Source organism: Aotus nancymaae, unplaced genomic scaffold, assembly GCF_030222135.1.
Source record: "Aotus nancymaae isolate 86718 unplaced genomic scaffold, 86718_ANA_hifiasm-v0.15.2.pri h1tg000012l, whole genome shotgun sequence".
NCBI lineage: Eukaryota > Metazoa > Chordata > Mammalia > Primates > Aotidae > Aotus > Aotus nancymaae.
In genome coordinates, this window is record NW_026988423.1 from 41,175,117 (window position 1) to 41,200,096 (window position 24,980).

The 24,980-nt window shown below is 53.4% G+C and overlaps 1 protein-coding gene across 3 annotated transcripts; it reads left to right on the forward strand.

The window, feature by feature from the left end:
• Positions 1 to 332: 332 nt before the first annotated feature.
• Positions 333 to 24,275, forward strand: GUSB (glucuronidase beta). 3 transcript variants are annotated; one of them, XM_012449104.3, is made up of 12 exons: positions 333 to 576; positions 1,868 to 2,053; positions 2,354 to 2,538; positions 2,690 to 2,832; positions 5,782 to 5,969; positions 7,305 to 7,457; positions 7,697 to 7,875; positions 7,957 to 8,103; positions 13,914 to 13,998; positions 16,638 to 16,814; positions 20,713 to 20,848; positions 23,891 to 24,275. In XM_012449104.3, the coding sequence occupies exons 1-12, from the start codon at positions 367 to 369 to the stop codon at positions 24,055 to 24,057; spliced, it is 1,956 nt and encodes a 651-aa protein (XP_012304527.2). In that variant the 5' UTR covers positions 333 to 366; the 3' UTR covers positions 24,058 to 24,275. The 3 variants fall into 3 exon arrangements, with proteins under 3 accessions (XP_012304527.2, XP_012304529.1, XP_012304530.1); XM_012449106.2 differs by lacking the exon at positions 333 to 576 and adding an exon at positions 788 to 1,260; XM_012449107.2 differs by lacking the exon at positions 333 to 576 and adding an exon at positions 1,175 to 1,283.
• Positions 24,276 to 24,980: the final 705 nt, after the last annotated feature.

Here is a 24,980-nt window from a genome sequence, read left to right on the forward strand (position 1 = left end):
AAAGTGAGCCGAGGTGCTCCTTGAAGAAAAGGGGGAATCACACCTATCTCAGGGGTTCAGTCCTGGCCTGCGGCCCTGGATCGTCCAGCCTGGGCCGGGGCGGGGAGCAGACCTCGCCCTTCTTGGTTGGGGCTGAGTGTGAGGGTCCGGCTTCCCCAAAGTCCTAGCCCTGCGTTCTCAGCCCCTGGCCCCACGGGGCAGCGCCCGGCCCCGCCCTCCCCTCCAGGCCTGGCACTTGCCCTCAACCAACATGGCGCCCACGGGCTCAGCACGTTACGCGGCACGCCCGCCGGGCTCCTCCCTCACTGCTCTTATCCCCGTAGGCTGCGGCTGGGAGGCAGCGCGGAAGGCGGCGACGCGGGAAGTATGGTCCGGTGGCCGGCGGTGGCCTGGGTGGCTCTCGGGCCGCTGCTGTGGGGCTGCGCGCTGGCGCTGCAGGGCGGGATGCTGTACCCCCGGGAGAGCCCGTCGCGGGAGCGCAAGTCGCTGGACGGCCTGTGGAGCTTCCGCGCCGACTTCTCCGACAACCGGCGCCGCGGCTTCGAGGAGCAGTGGTACCGGCGGCCGCTGCGGGAGGTGCGGGCCCGGGGCAGGGCGGGAGGCGCGCGGAAGCCCGGCGGAATTGGGTAGCTCGGGCCTCCCGCAGGCTTTTTCCTTTGAGTGCCTCGGAGTTGGAGGCCCGGAGGAGGTTAAAGGTCAACGGGCTTGTGGGTGCGGGGTTGGGGGACGGGGGGGACCTATGGGACTCGGGAGGGCCGGGGCAGAGGAGGCAGGAGGAAGGCTGAGCCCGGCCAGCGTCCTTCTTTTTAATGTTTCTTTTTATTTTTTATTTATTTTGTTTTATTTAATTAATTAATTTATTTATTTTTTAATGTTTCTTTTTAATTAAAAAAAATTTTTGAGACTGGGTTTGGCCTTGTCGCCCAGGCTGGAGCTCAGTGGCGCAATCCAGGCCAGAGCTCAAGCGATCCTCCGGCCCCTGCCTTGCAAGTTAGCTGGGGTCTCCACGCCTGGCTTATTAACGCAAAACAAAACAAAAAAACAACAAAAACTTTTCTTTTGTAGATACAGTGTCTCACTACGTTGTGCAGGTTGGTCTCGAACCCCTGGCCTCAAGCCATCGTCCTACATTGACCTCCCAAAGCGCTGATTACAGGCATGAGCCATCCAGACACTTCTGGCCAGTCCGGCCAGAGCGGCCTGCGCTGCACAGAGCTGGGCCCGGGGATCCAGAGGAGGGGACAGTTTAGACATCCTGAGGTCAGCTCTGCCCAGCCAGGAAGGTACCTTGGTTTCCAAGGTTCAGATAGAGGACAGGATGTGACATCAGGCCAAGGACACCACCCCTGTTCCCCTCCTGACTTGGATGTGGTCGGCAGAGAAGTGTGACCGGGTGAGGTCTGGGCCGCTTCTGCCTGGTCTACATCCTCTTTTTCTGACTTTAAGGCATTTAATGCAGGAGGAAGAGAGGAAGGGCTGGGTGCCAGAGGGTGCCCCACTCGCAGAGTGCTAGGCAAAGCCCTCCAGCCCCCCAACCAGCCTTCCTCCCTGTGACAGGCAGTGGGTCATCTGCCTCTTAGTCACGGTTCTGAACCTTCTTTCCTGGGGCTGGGATGTGGCCCTGGGCTCACTCCTGTCTCGGGAGATAGTGGGCCCCAACTGCTCCGAGGAGGAGGTCCTGTCCACACTGGCCCAGGAACACAAACCACCCTGGCAGTTGTCCTGTCATCAGCAAGTTCTGTCCATTCCACCAAGAGTCCCGCTATGTGTCAGGGCGTGTGCTAGGCCTGGGGGCACAGCTGTGAAGCACGCTGGTCCGGGATCCCTTTGGGGGCCTAGGAGCTGATCCCTACTCTTCTCTCCACAGTCGGGCCCCACCCTGGACATGCCGGTTCCCTCCAGCTTCAACGACATTGGCCAGGACTGGCAGCTGCGGCATTTTGTCGGCTGGGTGTGGTACGAACGGGAGGTGACCCTGCCGGAGCGGTGGACCCAGGACCTGCGTACAAGAGTGGTGCTGAGGATTGGCAGTGCCCACTCCTATGCCATAGTGGTCAGTGTGGCCAGGAGCAGGCAGGGCGGTGGGTGGGCACGGCTTCTGAACAGCATGGGACCGCCAGCTGCCACACACAGCCTATCTCCTGGGGTGGGATGGTGGGGGCCCTGCCCTGGGGGCTGTGCCCTGTGTAGGGGGATGGATGGCCTCATCTGCCCCATTGGGATGCCATTCTTCCTGTGTGGCTGGCAGGCCTCTGAGTCCCATGCTGCAGGTTATGAGAGGGAGTATGCGATAGCAGGGCCCCTCCTCATGCCCCAACCTGCCACCCACTCCCCATATCTCCTGTGTCTGCAGTGGGTGAACGGGGTCAACACACTTGAGCATGAGGGTGGCTACCTCCCCTTCGAGGCCGACATCAGCAGCCTGGTCCAGGTGGGGCCCCTGCCCTTCCACCTCCGTATCACTATCGCCATCAACAACACGCTCACCCCCTCCACCCTGCCACCAGGAACCATCCGCTACATGACCGACGCCTCCAAGTGGGTACCGTCCTGCCTCCACCGCACGTGCCCACCTTCCCGCCCCAGTGGTCTTCCTGCTAGGGACAGGGTGGCCTTCGAAGAGTGCAGGCTCTGGATCTAGGGACGACCCAGGGCAAGGGCCCAGGAAACCACAGTCCTCCCACCCTAGGTACCCCAAGGGTTACTTTGTCCAGAACATAGACTTTGACTTCTTCAACTACGCGGGACTGCAGCGGTCTGTGCTTCTGTACACGACACCCACCAGCTACATCGATGACATCACCATCACCACCAGCGTGCAGCAAGACAGTGGTGAGGGCTTCCGGGAGGGTCCTCCCTCAGCGGGGCCCAGGTGGCTCTGTCTGTTCCCTGTTTGGAAAGCTCTCCCGGGAAAAGGTTCTCCCAGCATCTCTAAACCCTCACAGGTTCCCATCCACCTACAAAGCCAAAATCCACACTGTCTGAGCGGGCACGGGCTCCTGAAATCACCTGTGTGGTTGACCTTGGAGAAGAGGGGCCTGGCCTAAGGTCACACAGCTCAGGGTGGCAATCCTGTCCCCACAGTGCTGCCCTCACACCAGCTCCCCTCTGCCCCTTCCCACGGTGCCGCCCTCTCTCCAGCTCCCCTCTGCCCCTTCCCACAGTGCTGCCCTCACACCAGCTCCCCTCTGCCCCTTCCTATGGTGCCGCCCTCTCTCCGGCTACCCTCTGCCCCTTCCCACGGTGCCGCCCTCTCTCCCGCTCCCCTCTGCCCCTTCCCACGGTGCCGCCCTCACACCGGCTCCCCTCTGCCCCTTCCCACGGTGCCACCCTCTCTCCGACTCCCCTCTGCCCCTTCCCACGGTGCCGCCCTCACACCAGCTCCCCTCTGCCACTTCCCACGGTGCCGCCCTCACACCAGCTCCCCTCTGCCCCTTCCCACGGTGCCGCCTTCCCTCCGGCTCCCCTCTGCCCCTTCCCACGGTGCCGCCCTCTCTCCGGCTCCCCTCTGCCCCTTCCCACGGTGCCGCCCTCTCTCCGGCTCCCCTCTGCCCCTTCCCACGGTGCCGCCCTCTCTCCGGCTCCCCTCTGCCCCTTCCCACGGTGCCGCCCTCTCTCCGGCTCCCCTCTGCCCCTTCCCACGGTGCCGCCCTCCCTCCGGCTACCCTCTGCCCCTTCCCACGGTGCCGCCCTCTCTCCGGCTACCCTCTGCCCCTTCCCACGGTGCCGCCCTCTCTCCGGCTCCCCTCTGCCCCTTCCCACGGTGCCGCCCTCTCTCCGGCTCCCCTCTGCCCCTTCCCACGGTGCCGCCCTCTCTCCGGCTCCCCTCTGCCCCTTCCCACGGTGCCGCCCTCTCTCCGGCTCCCCTCTGCCCCTTCCCACGGTGCCGCCCTCTCTCCGGCTCCCCTCTGCCCCTTCCCACGGTGCCGCCCTCTCTCCGGCTCCCCTCTGCCCCTTCCCACGGTGCCGCCCTCTCGCCGGCTCCCCTCTGACCCTTCCCACGGTGCCGCTCTCTCTCCAGCTCCCCTTGCTACACATGGTGCTCAAGGGACAGGCAGTTTCAGGGGGCTGGGTTTGGCAGTTCACACCTGTCATCCCAGCCCTTTGCAAGGAGGCCCTGCTAAGAGAATCACTTGAGGCCAGGAGTTCAAGACCAGCCTGGGCAACATAGCAAGACCATCACCACAAAAAAATTTAAAAATTAGCCAGGTATGATGATTCGTGCCAGTAGTCCCAGCTGCTGTGGCAAGAGAATCACTTGAGCCTGGGAGGTCAAGGGGTCAGGGAACGATGACCGTGCCACTGCACTCTAGTCTGGGCAAAAGAGGGAGACCTTGTCTTTTAAAAAATTTTATTTTGAAATGGAGTCTTGCTCTGTCGCCCAGGCTGGAGGACAGTGGTGCAATCTCAGCTCACTGCAATGCTCCGCCTCCTGGGTTCAAGTGATTCTCCTGCCTCAGTCTCCTGAGTAGCTGGGATTACAAGTGCTTGCCACCACACCTGGCTAATTTTTATATTTTTTCAGTAGAGACAGGCTTTCACCATGTTGGCCTGGCTGGTCTTGGAACTCCTGGTCTCTGGTGATCCACCTGCCTCTGCCTCCCACAGTGAAACGATTACAGGTGTGAGCCACCGCGCCTGACTGGGATACCCTGGTTTTAAGAAATTTTTAAAGTTTCTTATTTTATTTTTATTTTTATTTTGAGACAGTTTCGCTGTGTTGCCCAGGCTGGAGTCCAGTGGCTCAATCTTGGCTCACTGCAAGCTCTGCCTCCTGGGTTCAAACGATTCTCCTGTCTCAGCCTCCCGAGTATCTGGGATTACAGGCATGCGCCACCACACTCAGCTTATTTTTGTACTTTTAGTATAGACGGGGTTTCACCATGTTAGCCAGGCTGATCTCGAACTCCTGACCTCGTGATCCACCTGCGTTGGCCTCCCAAAGTGCTGGGATTACAGGTGTGAGGCACTGTGCCCAGCCCTTTATTCTTTTTTTAAATATATCTTTTTTTCCTCCTTTCAATGTTATCTAAAAATACATCTTTTTCTTCTGCTGAGATGAGGTCTTGCCCTGTGGCCCAGGCTGGAGTGCAGTGTGAGATTATTGACAGCTGTTGTGGGGCTGTAGTTCTAAGTTTAAAAGAATTTAGGCTGGGTATGATGGCTAATGCCTGTCATCCCTGCACTTTGGGAGGCCAAGGTGGGCGGATCACTTGAGCGCAAAAGTTCGAGACTAGCCTGGGCAACAGTGAGATCCTGTCTCAAAAATAAATAAATAAAAATTTAAACAAAAATCACACAGCAAAGTTGATAAAGTATAAAGCAATTTATTGCAAAGAAAAAAGTATTTTGAAAATTAATTGCAGAATAGGCCGGCACAGTGGCTCATGCCTATAATCCCAGCACTTTGGGAAGCCAAGGCTGGTGGATCACTTGAGCTCAGGCATTGAAACCAGCCTGGCCAGCACAGTGAAAGCCAGTATCTAAACACAAAAATATTAGCTGGGCATGGTGGCGTGTGCCTGTAATTCCAGGTACTCGACAGGTTGAGATGGGAGAATTGCTTGAATCCAGGAAGTGGAGGTTGTAGTGAGCTGAGATTGCCACACTGCACTCCAGCCTGGGCGACAGTGCAAGACTCCATCTTAAAAAAAAAATTTAAAAATTAAAGGAAAGCAGCAGAAACAGATGGCTGCCTGGGACGAAGGCTACGGGGCGCTCCCGTTCATGTGACGCAGGTCGTGTTCCTTCCTCAGCCCTGGTCTCTCTTGCCGCCTGCAGGGCTGGTGAATTACCAGATCTCCGTCAAGTGCGGTAGCCAGTTGGAGTTGGACGTGCGTCTTTTGGATGCAGAAAACAAAGTCGTGGCTGAGGGGACTGGGACCCAGGGCCAGCTGAAGGTGCCGGGTGCCAACCTCTGGTGGCCGTACCTGATGCACGAACGCCCCGCCTACCTGTACTCATTGGAGGTAATGGTGGTTTGGGACCTGCATCAGGGAGGTCTTTTGCCCCCATCTGGTGGCCCTGGCTTCAGCAGGAGCCTAGGACAGGTGAATGGGCAGGTGTGGTCCTCTGAGCTTTCTGATGTTTCCCACCCTTGGTGGGAGGCCCAGTTTTTGTTTTTGTTTTTGTTTTTTTGAGATGGTCTCACTCTGTCACCCAGGCTGGAGTGCAATGGCGTGATCACAGCTCACTGTAGCCTTGAGCTCCCAGGCTGCAGCAATCCTCCAGCCTTGGCCTCCTGAGTAGCTGGGACTACAGACACATGCCACCATGACTGGCTAATTAAAAAATTTTTTTTGTGCTGGGCGCGGTGGCTCACGCCTGTAATCCTAGCACTTTGGGAGACTGAGGTGGGTGGATCACCTGAGGTCAGGAGTTCAAGACCAGCTTCGCCATCATGGAGAAACCCCATTTTTAAAAAAAAAAAAAAAGAAAAAAAATTTTTTTGTGTCCAGGCACGGTGGCTCATGCCTGTAATCCCAGCACTTTGGAAGGCTGAGGTGGGTGGATCACCTGAGGTTAAGAGATTGAGACCAATCTGACCAACATGGAGAAACTCCTCTCTACTAAAAATATAAAAATTGGCCAGGCGTGGTGGCATATGCCTGTAATCCTAGCTATTCAGGAGGCTGAGGCAGGAGAATCGCTTTAACCTGGGAGGGGCAGAGGTTGCGGTGAGCCAAGATTGCGCCATTGCATTCCAGCTTGGGCAACAAGAGTGAGATTCTGTCTAAAAAAAAAAAAACAAAACAAAACACTGGGTATGGTGGCTCACACCTGCTGTAGTCCCAGCACTTTGGGAGGCCAAGGTGGGCAGATCACTTGAGGCCAGGAGTTCAAGACCAGCCTGGCCAATGTGGTGAAACCCAGTCTCTACTACAAATATGAAAATTTGCTGGCCATGGTGGTACACGCCTATAATCTCAGCTACTTGGGAGGCTGAGGCAGGAGAATTGCTTGAACCTGGGAGGCAGAGGCTGCAGTGAGTTGAGATTGCACCACTGCACTCCAGCCTGGGCGACTGAGACTGTCTCAACAAAAAATTTTTTTTTGGATAGAGATGGAATCTCACTGTGACACACAAAGCATGGGGATTCCAGGCATGAGCCACCTCATCTGCTCAAGGGGAAGGCCTAGTTTTAGAGGGCAGGTCCCAGCAGCAGCAGAGCCTCTGATTGCTGTGTCTCTGCTTGCAGGCCCAGAGGTGGCTGCTGGGGTGCATGGGGCCTTCCTGCCGGAGGGCGGGCCAGATGGCGCTCAGGCTGTCGGGGCGTTCACCCCTGGTGCTTTGGCTGTCGTAGGTGCGGCTGACTGCACAGACGTCAGTGGGTCCTGTGTCTGACTTCTACACGCTCCCTGTGGGGATCCGAACCGTGGCTGTCACAGAGAGCCAGTTCCTCATCAATGGAAAACCTTTCTATTTCCACGGCGTCAACAAGCACGAGGATGCGGACGTGCGTTGGGGCTCCTGGGTCCTCGTGGGCTGCTTCTGCTCACCTTCCACGTTCGCCTTCTCTGTCCCGCGGCTGAGGGCAGTTGAGCTCAGGGCAGTGAGGCAAATGGCTCGAAGCTGCCCATGGTGGGACCAGCGCTGCGGCTAGAGAGGGGCTCCCGGGGTGGCTCCAGGGTTTTGACGCTCGGAGGAAGTGCAGCTTCGACAGGGACGGGGTCACTGGGTTCTGCTGTCCCCTAGATCCGAGGGAAGGGCTTCGACTGGCCGCTGCTGGTGAAGGATTTCAACCTGCTTCTCTGGCTTGGTGCCAACGCCTTCCGCACCAGCCACTACCCCTACGCGGAGGAGGTGCTGCAGATGTGTGACCGCTACGGGATTGTGGTCATCGACGAGTGTCCTGCCGTGGGCCTGGTGCTGCCGTGAGTCCCCACCGCGCGCCTGCTCCGCCCGCCCAGCCTGCGGGCCACACCGTGACCTGCCCCTTCCCTCCTGGCCCGCAGGCAGCACTTCAGCAACACGTCAGTGAATCACCACACGCGGGTGATGGAGGAGCTGGTGCGCAGGGACAAGAACCACCCCGCTGTGGTGATGTGGTCCGTGGCCAACGAGCCTGCATCCTACCTGGAATCTGCCGGCTACTACTTCAAGTGAGTGCCCCCTGCCTGCCCTGGGCTGGATCCGGAATGAGACGCTGGCAGGTGGCAGGCTGGGGTGGGCATGTGCTGTCCGAGATCAGCCTCCTGTCCCAGCTCAATGGGAGGGCCATCCATACCCGAGCAGTTAAATATCTACCTACCCAAACTGTGGTTTTCTTTTTCTTTTTTAATTTTTTGAGACGGAGTCTCGCACTGCCGCCCAGGCTGGAGTGCAGTGGCACGATCACAGCTCACTGCAACCTCCACCTTCTGAATTCAAGCAATTCTCCTGCCTCAGCCTCCCGAGTAACTGGGATTACAGGCATGCACCAGCTAATTTTTTTTTTTTTTTTTTTTTTGAGACGGAATTTCGCTCTTGTTACCCAGGCTGGAGTGCAATGGCGCGATCTCGGCTCACTGCAATCTCCGCCTCCTGGGTTCAGGCAATTCTCCTGCCTCAGCGTCCTGAGTAGCTGGGATTACAGGCACGCGCCACCATGCCCAGCTAATTTTTTGTATTTTTAGTAGAGATGGGGTTTCACCATGTTGAGCAGGAGCTAATTTTTATATTTCTAATAGAGATGACTTTTCACCATGATGGCCAGAATGTTCTCCATCTCTTGACCTCGTGATCTGCCCGCCTCGGCCTCCCAAAGTGTTGGGATTACAGGCGTGAGCCACCGTTCCTGGCTGGTTTCTTTTTCTTTTTTTTTTTTGAGACGGGAGTCTCAGTGTGCCACCCAGGCTGGAGTGCGGTAGCACCTCCGCCCCCCGGGTTCAAGTGATTCTCCTGCCTCGGCCTCCTGAGTAGCAGGGATTACAGGCATGTATGAGCCACTGTGCACAGCCTATTTTTCTTTCAAAACGAGATCTCTGGTTGCCCAGGCTGGAGCGCAGTGGCACGATCTTGGCTCACTACAGCCTCGACTTTCCAGGCTCAGGTGATCCTCCTGCCTCAGCCTTCCAAGTAGCTGGGATTATAGATGTGTGCCAGCACGCCTAGCTAAGGTTTTTGCTTTCTTTTTTTTTTGAGATGGAGTCTCGCTCTGCCGCCCAGGCTGGAGTGCACCGGCACAATGTCAGCTCACTACAACCTCTGCCTCCTGAGTTCAAGCAACTCTCCAGCGTCAGCTTCCTAAGTAGCTGGGATTACAGGCACATGGCACCACGCTCCACTAACTTTTGCTTTCTTTTTGAGATGGAGTTTCACTCTGTTGCCCAGCTGAGTGCAGTGGTGTGATCTTGGCTCACTGCAACCTCCACCTCCTGGGTTCAAGCAATCCTCCTGCCTCAGCCTTCCTAGTAGCTGGGACTACAGGTGTGCACCACCATGCCTGGCTAATTTTTGTATTTTTAATAGAGATGGGTTTTCACCGTGATGGCCAGAATGGTCTTGATCTCTTGACCTTGTGATCTGCCCGCCTCAGCCTCCCAAAGTGCTAGGATTACAGGAGTGAGCCACTGCGCCAGGCCAACTTTTGCATTTTTTAGTAGATACAGGGTTGCACTATGTTGGCCAGGCTGGTCTTGGACTACTGACCTCAAGTGATCTGCCTGCTTTGGCCTCCCAGAGTGCTGGGATTACAGGCGTGAGCCACCGTGCCCAGCTAATGTTTGTATTTTTAGTAGAGACGGGGTTTCACCATGTTGGCCAGGCTGGCCTTCAACTCATGGCCTCAAGTGATCCCCCTGCCTGAGCCTCCTAAAGTGCTGGGATTACAGGTGTGAGCCACCACACCCGGCCCCTTTTTCTTCCTTACAATCGTGTAGTTCTAACTCAGCGTTCAGAGGTGGATTTTTCACTTGCGTTCAAGGCAGCGGAGGTTGTAGAAATGCTCCTGGAGGCAGATGCCACACCCCAATTTCGTGGAGTGCTTTGGGCTGAGCCAAGTCTGCAGCAGGCAGCAGGCTGTGACGAGTCATCCCAGTTTGGGCAAAAGACAGTTCAGAGCTCGGGGCACGGGGCTGTGCTCGGCAGGACTGGGCGGACAGGAGTTTTGTTGCGAAGGTGATGAGTACAGATTTCCAGGAGCAGATGCCTGAGGCTTCTTTGGGAGGTGGCTAGAGGAGATGCCTGTTTTCCAGGGTAGACATTGGAGGGGCTGCCCTGGCTGGAGAGGGTCAGCCAGGCTGTCACAAGGCTTTGAAGCTTCCTGTCTGAGAGCCTGGCTGTTGGAGTGTGTGGGTTTGGAACTTGAGGCTGGGTATTCTGTTCTGTCCTGTGCCAGCCACAGCCTTCAGATGAGCAGAGCAACGATGGGGGAGGGTGTAAAAGAAAATAAATGGGCTGGGCACGATGGCTTACGCCTGTAATTCCAGCACTCTGGGAGGCCGAGGCGGGTGGATCACGAGGTCAAGAGATCGAGACCATCCTGGTCAACATAGTGAGACCCTGTTTCTACTAAAAATACAAAAATTAGTTGGGCGTGGTGGGGTGGCGCGTGCCCGTAGTCCTAGGTACTTGGGAGGCTGAGGCAGGAGAACTGCTTGAACCTGGGATGTGGAGGTTGCAGTGAGCCGAGATCGCACCACTGCACTCCAGCCTGGCGACAGAGTAAGACTCCATCTCAAAAAAAGAAAAGAACTGAGGAAAGAGAAGAGGAAAACAGGCTTCAAAACAGTCTAGGCCGGTGCAGTGACTTATGCCAGTAATCCCAGCACTTTAGGGGGCTGAGGCGGGTGGATCACCTTGAGTTCAAGACGAGCCTGTCCAATAGATAGTGAAACCTCGTCTCTACTAAAAATACAAAAATTAGCTGGCTGTGGTGGCATGTGCCTATAATCCCAGCTGTTTGCGAGGCTGAGGCAGGAGTATCACTTGAACCTGGGAGGCAGAGGTTGCGGTGAGCTGAGATCGCACCACTGCACTCCATCCTGGGTGACAGAGTGAGAGACTGTCTCTCAGAAAAAAAAAAAACACGTCTGTACCGCGGAGGCCTCGGGTGGGTGCGGGAGCTCTGAGCACGGACTGATCCCTCTGTCCTCAGCCTCTTCCCTTCGTCCCTCCTGGTTATCTCAGTTTGGCATAAGGCTGTTTATTGAAGAGGCTGTCCCTGACTCTCCAACCCAAATTCTGTTGATTGTATCATAGAGCCAGTTCCCGCCACCACTTGTCATTTCTATTCACAACATTTCTTCCATTGTTTTTCACAGTCTGGGTCTTGCTCTATTGCCCAGGCTGGAGTGCAGTGGTGCAATCACGGCTCATTGCAGCCTCGGCCTCCCGGGCTTAAGTGATCCTCCTGCCCCTCAACCTCCCAGATAGTTGGAACCACAGGTGTGCACTGCCAGACTAAGATTTAAGGTCCCGCCGCCCTGCGCCAGCCCTGAGCTGGAGTCTTGCTCTCTTGCCCAGGCTGGAGAGCAGTGGTGCAATCTTGGCTCACTGCGACCTCTACCTCCTGGGTTCAGCAATTCTCCTGCCTCAGCCTCCTGAGTAGCTGGGATTACAGCTGTGCGCCACCATGCCCAGCTAGTTTTTTCTTTTTTCTGTATTTTTAGTAGAGATGTAGGGCAGGCTGGTCTCGAACTCTTGACTTCATATCCACCCACCTTGGCCTCCCAAAGTGCTGGGATTACAGGTGTGAGCCACCAGGCCTGTCCCTAATTTCTAAATTTGCTGTAGAAACAGGGTCTTGCTGTGTTGCCCAGGCTGGCCTCACGTAACCCTCCTAAAGTGCTGGGACTCTAGGCGTGAGCCACCAGGCCTGTCCCTAATTTCTAAATTTGCTATAGAAACAGGGTCTTGCTGTGTTGCCCAGGCTGGTCTCACGTAACGCTCCTAAAGTGCTGGGACTCTAGGCGTGAGCCACCTCACCTGGCACTTGCACCGCTTCTCTGTGGGCGTGTCTGCATTCCCACTGCCCGGCACCTGTGGACTTCGATTTGAGTCACCCCTGAGCACCTAGCACCCAGCCCCATGCCTGCCTCCCAGCTCGCACTCCGTTTGCTTGATGCATTAACAAATATCCCATCCGAATCCGCGACCCATCCACTCCTATGTTCACGAGCTGTTTCAGGGAGTCAGCGTCATTTTCAGCAGTGTTCAGCCCAGTGATCTCAGCTCTGTGTGCCTGCAAGGGTGGCCACTCCTCTGAGGGGATAGGATTTGGGGGCCGGGGGAGGGTGAATGATGTTAGAGAGCTTGGTCTAGGCCTAGAGGAACATGTGCCCTTCTTAAAACAGATCTCAAATGTTAGGGAAGAAAGCAGAGGCTCCATGCTTTGTTTTTTTTCTTTCTTTCTTTCTTTCTTTCTTTATTTATTTATTTATTTTTTTGAGACGGAGTTTCGCTCTTGTTATCCAGGCTGGAGTGCAATGGCGCGATCTCGGCTCACCGCAACCTCCGCCTCCTGGGTTCAGGCAATTCTCCTGCCTCAGCCTCCTGAGTAGCTGGGATTACAGGCACGCGCCACCGTGCCCAGCTAATTTTTTGTATTAGTAGAGACGGGGTTTCACCATGTTGACCAGGATGGTCTCGATCTCTTGACCTTGTGATCCACCCGCCTCGGCCTCCCAAAGTGCTGGGATTACAGACTTGAGCCACCGCGCCCGGCCTATTTTGTTTGTTTTGACACAGAGTCTCGCTCTGTCGCCCAGGCTGGACTACAGTGGCATGATATTGGCTCATTGCAATCTCCACCTCCTGGGTTCAAGCGATTCTCCTGGCTTAGCCTCCCAAGTAGCTGTGATTACAGGTTCGAGCCACCACACCCAGCTAGTTTTTGTATTTTAGTAGAGACAGGGTTTAACTATGTCGGCCAGGCTGGTCTCAAACTCCTGATGTCGTGATCCACCTGCCTTGGCCTCCCAAAGTGCTAGGATTGTAGGCATGAGCCACCGTACCCGGACAGACAGGTTTGCGTATTTCTTTTTTTTAATTTACAAATTATTTATTTTTTAAGATGGGGTTTCACCATGTTAGCCAGGATGGTCTTGATCTCCTGACCTTGTGATCCACCTGCCTTGGCCTCCCAAGATACTGGGATTACAGGCGTGAGCCACTGCGCCCGGCCAGTTTGCATATTTTTTATTCAAAGAATTTAAAGTAAATTGTAATGATGTACAGATGTGCGCCATGCCTGGGTAATTTTTGTATTTTTAGTGGAGACAGGGTTTGGCCAGGCCGGTCTTGAACTCCTGACCTCAGGCAATCTGCCTGCCTCAGCCTCCCAAGTAGCTGTGATTACAGGTTCGAGCCACCACACCCAGCTAGTTTTTGTATTTTAGTAGAGACAGGGTTTAACTATGTCAGCCAGGCTGGTCTCAAACTCCTGATGTCGTGATCCGCCTGCCTTGGCCTCCCAAAGTGCTAGGATTGTAGGCATGAGCCACCGTACCCGGACAGACAAGTTTGCATATTTCTTTTTTTTAATTTACAAATTATTTATTTATTTATTTATTTTTTAAGACGGGGTTTCACCATGTTAGCCAGGATGGTCTTGATCTCCTGACCTTGTGATCCACCCGCCTTGGCCTCCCAAGATACTGGGATTACAGGCGTGAGCCACTGCGCCCGGCCAGTTTGCATATTTTTTATTCAAAGAATTTAAAGTAAATTGTAATGATGTACAGATGTGCGCCATGCCTGGGTAATTTTTGTATTTTTAGTGGAGATAGGGTTTGGCCAGGCCAGTCTTGAACTCCTGACCTCAGGCAATCTGCCTGCCTCAGCCTCCCAAAGTGCTAGGATTACAGGTGTGAGCCATCGTGCCTGGCCCTGTGTTGTTTTCTGGCTGTGGAAGACGCGACAGAGAGGACGGGAGGGTGTCTGAGCCCTACCTGGACCGACGTAACCTGTGTCTTCTGCCTTTTGTGGACAGGATGGTGATCACTCACACCAAGGCCTTGGACCCCTCCCGGCCTGTGACCTTCGTGACCAACTCCAACTATGCAGCAGACAAGGGGGTGAGCCTGGGGTTCCCCGCCCCACTTCTCCCTGCCTTTGCCTGGGCTTGTCCTGAAGCCTGCTCATGGGAACGGCTGGGAAGAACCATGATCTGCCAGTCTGGGTTTTTTAATTTTGTTTTTTTTACTTAAAAAGATAGAGACAGGGTCTCGACATGTTGCCTACGTGGGTCTCAAACTCCTGGGCTCAAGCAGTCCTCCTGCCTCGGCCTCCCAAAGGGCTGGGGTGATAGGTGTGTACCGTCATGCCCAGCTGCAGCCAGCCTGTTTTCACAGATGGCTTTTGGGTTAGTGACAATTCTTTCCCTGCTTACTCGCCAGGCAGTGTGGGTTTCTGAATCCAAGGAGGCTGGGCACAGGGAGATGGGATTTGTTTGCTCAATTTGGACTCTGTGTTTTTTGCACTTCGATTTAATAGACTCATAAAATGTCAAAGATTTCAGGGAGCTTAGAGTTCATCTGGCCCAAACCTGGCTGATCAGAACCTCTAGTGGACATTTTTTTGAAATGCCAGGTCTCTGCATGCTGAGATCCTGATTTAGTAACTCCAGGGCTGGAACCTGAGTTTTTCTTTTTATTTTGTAGAGGTAACGTCTTACTCTGTTGCCCTGGCTGGAGTGCAATGGTGTCATCACAGCTCACTGCAGCATTGAATTCGTGGGCCCAAGCGATCCTCCTGCCTCAGCCTCCCAAGTAGCTTGGACTCCAGGTGTGCATCACCACACCCAGCTAAATTTTTTTGTAGAGATGGGATCTCACTACGTTGCTCAGGCTGGTCTCAAACTCTTGAACTCAAGTGATCCCCTGCTTTGGCCTCCCAAAGTCCTGGGATTATAGGCACGAGCCGCTGTGCCTGGCTGACCTTAGCATTTTCTTTTCTGTTGAGATGGAGTCTTGCTCTGTTGACCAGGCTGGAGTGCAACGGTACAATCTCAGCTCACTGCAACCTTCTCCTCCTGGGTTCGAGCGATTCTCCTCCCTCAGCTTTCTGAGTACCTGAGATTACAGGCATGCGCCACCACGCCCAGCTAATTTTTGTATTTTTAGTAGAGATGGAGATTCACTATGTTGACCAGGATGGTCTCAAACTCCTGACCTCAGGTGATCCACCCACCTCAGCCTTTCAAAGTGCTGGGATTGTAAGTGTGAGCCACCACTCCTGGCCAGCATTTTTTTTTTTTCTTTTTGAGACAGAGAGTCTCATTCTGTCGCCCAGGCTGGACTGCAATGGTGCAATCTCGGCTCACTGCAACCTCCGCCTCCTGGGTTCAAGCTGATTGTCCTGCCTCAGTCTCCCAAGTAGCTGGGATTACAGGCGCCTGCCACCATACCCGGCTTATTTTTGTGTTTTTAGTAGAGATGGGATTTCGCCGTTTTGGCCAGGCTGGTCTCAAACTCCTGACCTCAGGTGATCCACCCACCTTGGCCTCCCAGAGGCTTGCAGGCGTGAGCCACTGCACCTAGCCAGGATTCTTACTAGAAAGAAGTGTGTTCAGGAGGCATGAGAGACTAGGCAGTTGGACACAGAAGCCATTGCTGCCCAGCCCTGAGCACTGCTTTGCTGAAGTTCGGGGTGGGTCTACGCGGTCGTCTGCTGTGCTCCCAGGAGGGACTGTTCTGGGCCCTGTGCAGCCCACAGTGCTGCCTTGTGAATGCTGCCTCAAAATTCTCTGTGACGGCCGGGCGCGGTGGCTCACGCCTGTAATCCCAGCGCTTTGGGAGGCCAAGGCAGGTGGTTCACTTGAGGTCAGGAGTTCAAGACTAACCCAGCCAACTGGTGAAATCTCATTTCTACCAAAAATCCAAAAAGTAGCTGGGTGTGGTAGCACAGGCCTGTAATCGGGAGGCTGAGGCACCAGAAGCTCTTGACTGTGGAAGGCAGAGGTTGCAGTGAGCCGAGATCGCACAACTACATTCTAACTTGGGCGACAGAGCGAGACTGTCTTCAAAACCAAACAAGGATTCTCTGTAAGAATGACTGCATCGGCCCCTCGGGTGGGAACGCTTCTCCAGGGCGAGGTGAGGGGATGCGTGGTGACGGGAGTGCTGCCTGGGGAGGAGTCAGTTCCGGTGTTGGGGGGCCCTGGGCGTTGGCTGAGGACTGCGTTGGCAGCTGCTCTGCTTCTCACGGCCCTTCCCAACTGCACACGTCGTGAGCGCCTGCACGGAGTCACAGGCCTGCCTCCGTTGGGCCACTTTGTGACCATGTTTCCTGCTCGTGGGGCAGGGTAATTTTGGGATCTAAACTGGTGCACTTGGATGTTCTCAGCCCCGAGAGGCAGCACTTCCCATTCTAGGATTTTTTTGTAGAATTGGGGCCTTTCGATGTTGCCGAGGCTCATCTCCAACTCCTGGGCTCAGTCAGCCTCCTACCTTGGCCTCCCAATATGCTGGATTATAGGCATGAGCCACTGCGCCCTGCTGATTTTCTTACTACATAGGTTGTAGAGCTGGGGTCTTGCTGTGCTACCCACACGGGTCTGGAACTCCTGGCCTCAAGCCATCCTCCTGCTTCAGCCTCCCAGAGTGCTGGGATTACATCCCTGTCTCACCTTGTCTGCCAGAAGAGCCCCTGCAGCGTGTGAGTGCTGAGTCACGTGGTCTTCTGGGTGTGAACGACTCTGCCACTCTGGTCCTAGGCTCCGTACGTGGACGTCATCTGTGTGAACAGCTACTACTCTTGGTATCACGACTACGGGCACCTGGAGTTGATTCAGCTGCAGCTGGGCACCCAGTTTGAGAACTGGTTTAAGACTTACCACAAGCCCATCATTCAGAGCGAGTACGGAGCGGAAACGATTGTAGGGCTTCACCAGGTAAGCGGCAGTGAACTCTGCTTGTGTGTTCTCCCTGCGCAGAGCGGTCACTCGCCTCCCCGGGCCTGCCCTGTGCCCACCCGCTTCCCTCGCTTCAGCTTTGCGCTCACCTCCTGCTGCCTCGTCCATGCTCCCTCCCCACCAGCAGCCAGACCTCTGCCCCACTCGCTTGGTCCTCAGAGACGGCCTCATCAGCCTTGTTTCCAGACGCCTCCTGTCATGCGTGTCCATGTGGTTCCAAATTCGTGTGTGTGTGTTTTTGAGACCGGGTCTCTCTCTCTCACCCGGGCTGGAATGTGGTGGTGTGATCATGGCTCACTGCAGCCTTAACTTCCTGGGCCTGAGCGATCCTCCCACCTCAGCCTCCTGAGTAGTTGGGACCATAGGCACATGCCAAGATGCCTGGCTAAGTTTTTTACTTTTGTAGAGATGGGGATCTTGCTGTGTTGCCCAGGCTGGTCTCAAACTCCTAGACTCAATTGATCTTCCTGCCTTGGCCTGATTCCCTATGCTAGCCTTTTTTTTGACAGGGTCTTCTTCTGTTACCCAGGCTGGAGTGCAGTGGTGCCATCATAGCTCACTGCAGCCTTGAACTCCTGGGCTGAAGCGGTCCCCCTGCCTCAGCCTGCTGAGTAGCTGGAACTACAGGCATGCACCACCACGTGCAGCCTAGTTTTAAAATTTTTCATAGAGATGGAATCTTGCTATCAGGCTGGTCTTGAACTCCTGGCCTCAAGTGATTCCCCTTCCTCAGACTCGGGAGCCTTCCCCGTGCTCTGCCCCTGTTGCAGCTCAAACCTTGCTCTCCCTGCATTCTTGCCGGGCGCTGGTGCTATTTTTTTGGCGCTCTCTTTGACTGGACTGTGAGCTCAGGAGAGAGGAGTCCTATTTATTGTTGCTTCCCAGGTACTCGGCAGTGTCTGACACGGCATGTGCTAAATACCTATTGAGGGCATGAGTGAGATCTTACAGCCACTTTGTCCTCTTTTTTTTCTTTTGAGACGGAGTCTTGCTCTGTCACCCAGGCTGGAGTGGTGTGATCTCAGCTCGCTGCAACCTCTGCCTCCTGGGCTGAAGCGATTCTCCTGCCTCAGCCTCCCTAGTAGCTGATTACAGGCACCTGCTACCACGCCCAGCTAATTTTTGTAGAGACGGGGTTTCTTCATGTTGGCCAGCCTGGTCTCAAACTCCTGACCTCAAGTGATCTGCCCGCTTCAGCCTCCCACAATTCTGGAATTACAGGCGTGAGCCACCATGCCTGTCCTCATTTTTTTAATTCATCTCATTTTTTTTGTTCTCCTCACCAGATACGTTGCTTTGTCTTACGGGTTTTTTTTTCATGTGGTTAACCTGAACCCCATCCAGCCCCTCTTCCCCACCGCAGCCAACTCACACTGGTTTGTCAGAGCTCCCGGTATTCCCACTGACACACCGTCCTTAATGTGCTTCCCCTTTGCACAGGGCACAGCCACCCACAGTGGACTGCACTGTTCTGTTTGCACCCTTAAATTAATCGTGCTTACAGAACGCCACTTCTGCAAACTACTCAAGTAGGGGGAAGTGGCTCATGGATATACACGCTTGCTTATCCTCTTTGAAAAGGTAACCAGCTCTGAGTTATTTTTTTCTTTTTGAGACGGAGTCTTGCTCTGTTGCCAGGCTGGAGTGCAGTGGTGTGATCTTGGCTCATTGCAGCCTCTGCCTCAGCCTCCCAAGTAGCTGGGACTACAGGCGCACGCCATCACACCTAGCTAATTTTTTGTATTTTTGGTAGAGAAAGGGTTTCACCATGTTGGCCAGGCTGGTCGTGATCTCTGGACCTTGTGATCTGCCCACCTCAGCCTCTGAAAGTGCTGGGATTATAGGTGTGAGCCACCGTAGCCGGCCAAATTTTTTTTTTTTTGAGATGGAGTTTCACTCTTGGCACCCAGGCTGGAGGGCAATGGCATGATCTTGGCCCACTGCAACCTCTGCCCCCAGGTTCAAGCGATTCTCCTGCCTCAGCCTCCCGAGTAGCTGGGATTACAGGTGTGCACTACCATGCCCACTCAGCTGATTTTGTATTTTTAGTAGAGATGAGGTTTCACCATGCTGGTCAGGCTGGTCTTGAACACTTGACCTCAAGTAATCCACCTGCCTTGGCCTCTCAAAGGGCTGGGATTATAGGAATGAATAGGAATTGAATAGGAATGAGCCACCATGTCTGGCCCCAACTCTTTTTTTTTTTTTTTTTTTTTTTTTTTTGAGATGGAGTCTTGCTCTGTTGCCAGGCTGGAGTGCAGTGGCACGATCTTAGCTCACTGCAACCTCTGCCTCCCAGGTTTAAGCGATTCTCCTGCCTCAGCCTCCCAAGTAGCTTGGATTACAGGTACGTACCACCACGCCCAGCTAATTTTTTGTATTTTCGTACAGACGGGGTTTCACCATGGTGGCCAGGATGGTCTCAATCTCCTGACTTCGTGATCCGCCTTCCAAAGTGCTGGGATTACAGGTGTGAGCCACTGCGCCTGGCCCAGCTCTGAATTCTTAACCTCTTGAGAGGGTCTAGGTCAGCACTGATAAACTCTGTAGTGCTGGGCGTGGTGGCTCACACCGGGAATGCTAGCATTTGGGAGGCCGAGGTCAGAGAATCTGTTGAGCCCCAGGAGCTTGAGACCAGTCTGCATAACACAGACCCCATCTCTACAAAAAATTGAAAATTAGTTGGGCATAGTTGTTCTTGCATGTAATCCCAGCTACTTGGGAGGCTGAGGCGGGAGGATTGTTTGAGCCCAGTAGGTCAAGGCTGCAGTCAGCCATGTTTGCACCGTTGTACTCCCACCTGGGTGGCAGAGTGAGACCTCATTTAAAAAAAACCAAACCCTTGCAATGATGGAAAATGTTCTATAGCTGCACTGTCTGAAATGGTAGCTATTAGCTACACGTGGCTGTTGAGGACTTGATATATGACTAGGATGACTTAATTTTAAAAAGTTTTTTTTTTTTTTTTTGAGACAGTCTCACTCTATTGCCCAGTGCAGTGGCATAATCACAGCTCACTGCTTGACCTGGGCTCAGGCGATCCTCCCTCTTCAGTCCCCCAAGTATCTGGAACCACAGGTGTACACCACCACACCTGCTAATATTTTGATTTTTTATGGAGACTGGGTGTCACTGTGTTGCCTAGGCCGGTTTTGAACTCCTGGGCTCAAGCGATCCTCTGCCTCAACCTCCCAAAGTGCTGGGATTATAGACTTGAGCTACCATGCCCAGCCTGGTTTAGTTTAATTTCATTTTACATGCGTACATTCATTTATTTATTTAATGACAGGGTCTCGCTCTGTCACCCAAGCTGGAGTGCAGTGCTGCAAACACAGCTCACTGCAGCTTTGACCTCCAGGGCCCAAGCAGTTCTCCCACCTCGGCCTCCCAAGTAGCTGGGACCACAGCCACCATGCTTGGCTAATTTTTTATTTTTTTGTAGAGATGGGGTCTTGCTGTGTTGCTCAGGCTGGTCTTGAACTCCTGGGCTCAAGCATTCCTCCCTCCTCAGCCTCCCAGAGTGCTGGGATGACAGGCATCAGCCACCATGGCCCAGAGACGGATTTTTACTTCTAGTGTGGTTTAGCCTTAAGACTGTACCAGCAGGTAGAGATGGAAAAGTAGGATGAAGGGAATATCAAATTAACGTTTATAAATAAAGCAGTTACTAATTAAGGTGGGTTTTTTTAAACCTTTTTTTATTCTGGGTTACATCATTCCCTGGCTGTCTTTACCCCAGCAGCAGTGAGTCCCGCAGTCACTAGAGTCCCCCGTGAGGACAGATATTTTGGTCACCATCAAGTGGATGTTTATTTTTATCTACCGTTTCCAGTGCTGCCAGTTCTGACTCTTGCATTCTCTTTGCCGTGACTTCCAGGACCCACCTCTGATGTTCAGTGAAGAGTACCAGAAAGCGCTGCTAGAGCAGTACCATCTGGGTCTGGATCAGAAACGCGGAAAGTACGTGGTTGGAGAGCTCATCTGGAATTTTGCCGATTTCATGACTAACCAGTGTAAGTGGCAGTTTGGCTCATGGGATAATGTACCTGTCCTCATTTTTTCAGGTTGCCTTGCCAAATTCTGGACAGTTTGGTTGTAAGAGTACTGGAAACAAAGCGGGGAAGCTGGTTTAATCCACATAGGTTGGGTTGAGAGTTTCCTAGGAAAAGTAAGCTGTGCTTAGGAACCAGGAAAGCGATGAGGCCCCGCTTCCCAAATACAGTCAAAAAGCAAACAGGAGAGTCTGCTATAGTGAGACAGAAATGGCCAGCCTGCCTTTTTCTTGTTTGTTTCATAGTCAGGGAGGAAGGAAACACTGGACCTCATCACGGATTTACTTCTGGGATACACTCATTATTCCACAGTAGGGTGCAAAGCCTGCGAAGCTGAAGGTACTTCGGTCTGTTTGATGTTATGCAAAAAGTAGGCTCATTGAATACAGGTGAGTTTCACCGTGCCTTCAATGCCTTCAGGCCAAGCATGTGGCTCATGCCTGTAATTCCAGCACTTTGGGAGGCCAAGGCGGCAGGATCGCTTGAGGCCAGGAGTTCGAGACCAGTCGGTTTAGCATAGCAAGACCCAATCTCTACCAAAAACAAAAAACAAAACGAAACAAAACAATTAGCTAGGCATGGTGGTGTCTGCCTATAGTCCCAGCTGCTTGGGAGGCTGAGGTGGACCGATCGCCCGAGAGTAGGAGTTGGAGGCTGCACTGAGCTATGATTGCACCACTGCACGTAAGCCTGGGTGACAGAATGACTTGTGGTAAGAAATGAGCTATAGGCCTGCGTGGCGGCTCATGCCTGTAATCCCAGCACTTTGGGAGGCCGAGGTGGTTGGATCACCTGAGGTCTGGAGGGAGACCAGCCTGACCAACATGGTGAAACCCCATCTCTACTAAAAATATAAAAATTAGCTGGTGTGGTGGTGCATCCCTGTAATGCCAGCCACTTGGGAAGCTGAGGCAGGAGAACTGCTTGAACCTGGGAGAGAGGTTGCAGTGAGCTGAGATCATGCCACTGTACTCCAGCCTGGGCAATAGAGTAAGACAGAGTTTTTTCCCTCTTGTTGCCCAGGCTGGAGTGCAATGGTGCAATCTTGGCTCACTGCAACTTCTGCCTCCCAGGTTCAAGCAATTCTCCTGCCTCAGCCTCCCATGTACCTGGGATTACAGGCGCTCGCCAGCACGCCTGGCTAATTTTGTATTTTTAGTAGAGATGGGGTTTCTCCATGTTGGCCAGGCTGGTTTTGAACTCCTGATCTCAGTGATCCACCTTGGCCTCCCAAAGTGCTGGGATTACAGGCATGAGTCCACTGCGCCCGGCTGAGATTCTGTCTTAAAAAAAGAAAAAAGAAATGGGCTGCATCATGTTGGGCAAGTCCCCTAAGCTTTTCATAAGCCTGTGGAGTGGGGATAATGCTACCGCCTGGTGGATTACTGTAGGGCTGCATTTGATGAAGTACTTGGTGGCGCCTGTGTTCACTTACGGAAGAAACAGTCCTGAACCTTTTGGTGGGAAAGTCCTTTCCATTTGACATTTCCATTTAGTGGTGGTCTCAGCAGGGGCGGTGAGTGTCCTGGGAGCGCAGCCCTGACAGGTTGTTGCCAGCTGTGCTCCCCACCAGCCTCAGCTTGGGCCGAATGACCACTGGTCGTGGGCACCAAGCTGGGCGTTGGCCCCAGAGGACTTTGAACTCCATGAGTAGGTCCCACGTAGGTACTTGTGGCTGGTCAGGACCCTGGCTCCCACTAGGAGCTGTCTTTTCAGAGAAAGGGCCAAGCCTTTCAAGGGTAACTGTCCCAGATACCGCCAGCCCTCTGCCTACCCACTTACCAGGCAGTTGGGTACCCAGCATGCAAACCTTATTTTGCAAGTAAAAGATAAACTTTGGGGATTTTTTTAAATTTTTGAGACCAAGTCTCATTCTGTTTCCCAGGCTGGAGTACAGTGGTCCCATCTAAGCTCACTGCAACCTTCACCTCCTGGGTTCAAGTGATTCTCGTGCCTCAGTCTTCCAAGTAGCTGAGACTACAGGTGCCCACCAGCACACCCAGCTGACTTTTTGTATTTTTTTTTTTTTTTGAGACAGAGTCTCACTCTGTCGCCAGGCACCAGGCTGGAGTGCAGTGGCTCAATCTCGGCTCACTGCAACCTCTGCCTTCTGGGTTCAAGCAATTCTCCTGTTTCAGCCTCCCGAGTAGCTGGGACTATAGGCACCCGCCACCACGCCCAGCTAATTTTTGTATTTTTAGTAGAGACAGGGTTTCACCATGTTGGCCAAGATGGTCTCGATCTCTTGACCTCGTGATCCGCCCGTCTTGGCGTCCCAAAGTGCTGGGATTACAGGCTTGAGCCACCGTGCCCAGCCAACTTTTTGTATTTTTAGTAGAGATGGGGTTTCATCATATTGGCCAGGCTGGTCTCGAATTCCTGACCTCAGGTGATCTGCCTGCCTCAGCCTCCCAAAATGCTGGGATTACAGGCATGAGCCACCATACTTGGCCACTGTTTTGTTTTTTTTTTTCCCATAACAGACTAGAAAACTGGAAAATAACATACCAGGGAACCTGGGTGTTTAGGCAGAGCAGTGGTATTTAAATATTTCAACCCATAAATTGTCACTTCAGAGCAAGCATCCCGAAACCGTAAGAGGACATTTGGCTGAGCGCTGTGGCTTGTGCTTATAATCCCAGCACTTCGGGGAGGCTGAGGAGGGCAGATTGCTTGGGCGCAGTAGTTTGAGACCAGCCTGGGAAACGTAATGAGACCTTGTCTTAACTTAAAAAGGCAGGCATGGTGGTGCATACCTGTAGTCCCAGCTACTTGAGAGGTTGAGGCAGAAGGATCGCCTGAGCCCAGGAGGTCAAGGCTGCAGTGAGCTAGGATTGTGTCACTGCACTCCAGCCTGGGCGACAGTGAGACCATCTCAAGAAGAAGAAGAAAAAAATTGTATCTAGTGCCTACTGTGGCTCCAGTGTGGGTCTCACTTGACCCCTCAGAAGTTGTCTGAATCGCTTTGTGCCTTTTTATTTATTTATTTATTTATTTTTTTAGCACCACAGCGAGTGCTGGGGAACAAAAAGGGGATCTTCACTCGGCAGAGACAACCAAAAGCTGCAGCGTTCCTTCTGCGAGAGAGATACTGGAAGATTGCCAATGAAACCAGGTATCCCCATTCAGTTGCCAAGTCACAGTGTTTGGAAAACAGCCCGTTTACTTGAGCAAGAGCTACCTCTCGACTGACACCGCCTGCGTGTCCTTCCTCCCGAGTCCGGGCGACTTCCACAGCAGCAGAACACGTGCCTCCTGGACTGTTCACGGCTTGCCAGAATGTTTCTGGCCTGGGTTTTGTGGTCCGTCTGTGCTAGCGGGGAACACGAGAGGTGGAAATAAGAGATTTTCTAGTATGGAAATAAATAAAGAGTTAGCATGAAAATGGCTGCTGAAAAGAATCTGAAATCATTTCTGTGCGTCGGGCTGTTTTCAGAGCCTTAACTGTGTGGACTTTTGAGAAACTCCAACACCACATTCAGAGCAACTGGTTCCAGACAGCATCTGCAGGGATAGCCTCATGGTCCTAGGGCTGCCGTGTTTCTGTAGCAAACCCGGCCAGCCTCGACGGAGTGAGTAGAAGACTTTCACTGCTGGTGTTTGACTCCCCAGATGGGCTCAGTCCCACATGTACCAACAAGGTCACAGAAGTGCTGTCATGCTGCAGTACCTCACAGGATCTGTGCACCAGTTTCCACATAGGTAAGCAGAAGTCTAAACTGGAAGCTCAGAGGTGACCAGTTCTCCCAGGAGTGTTCTGATCTCAGCCATAATCAGGTCTTGACAGGAATGGACAGATGAGCATAAAAGCACATTGGCCTTATCGTAATGGATGCCATTGAAGGTGACAAGACCTCTTTAAACAGCTATGCCTACAAATCAGTATTCCATGCCTTTACACCCCAAAATGACACCACCTGCCCCCTCCCAGAGCACAGTCCTTCCTTAAGGAATCGTTCCTCCCTCTCCTCCCAGGCAAGGTTAGGGCAAGAATGGTACATCAGTTCTGATTTGAAGTGCAGTGCTTTGGAAAATACTCCTTTTGGTGTCCAATCAGTTGGAAGACAATGAACCAATACAGTTTTTTTTGTTC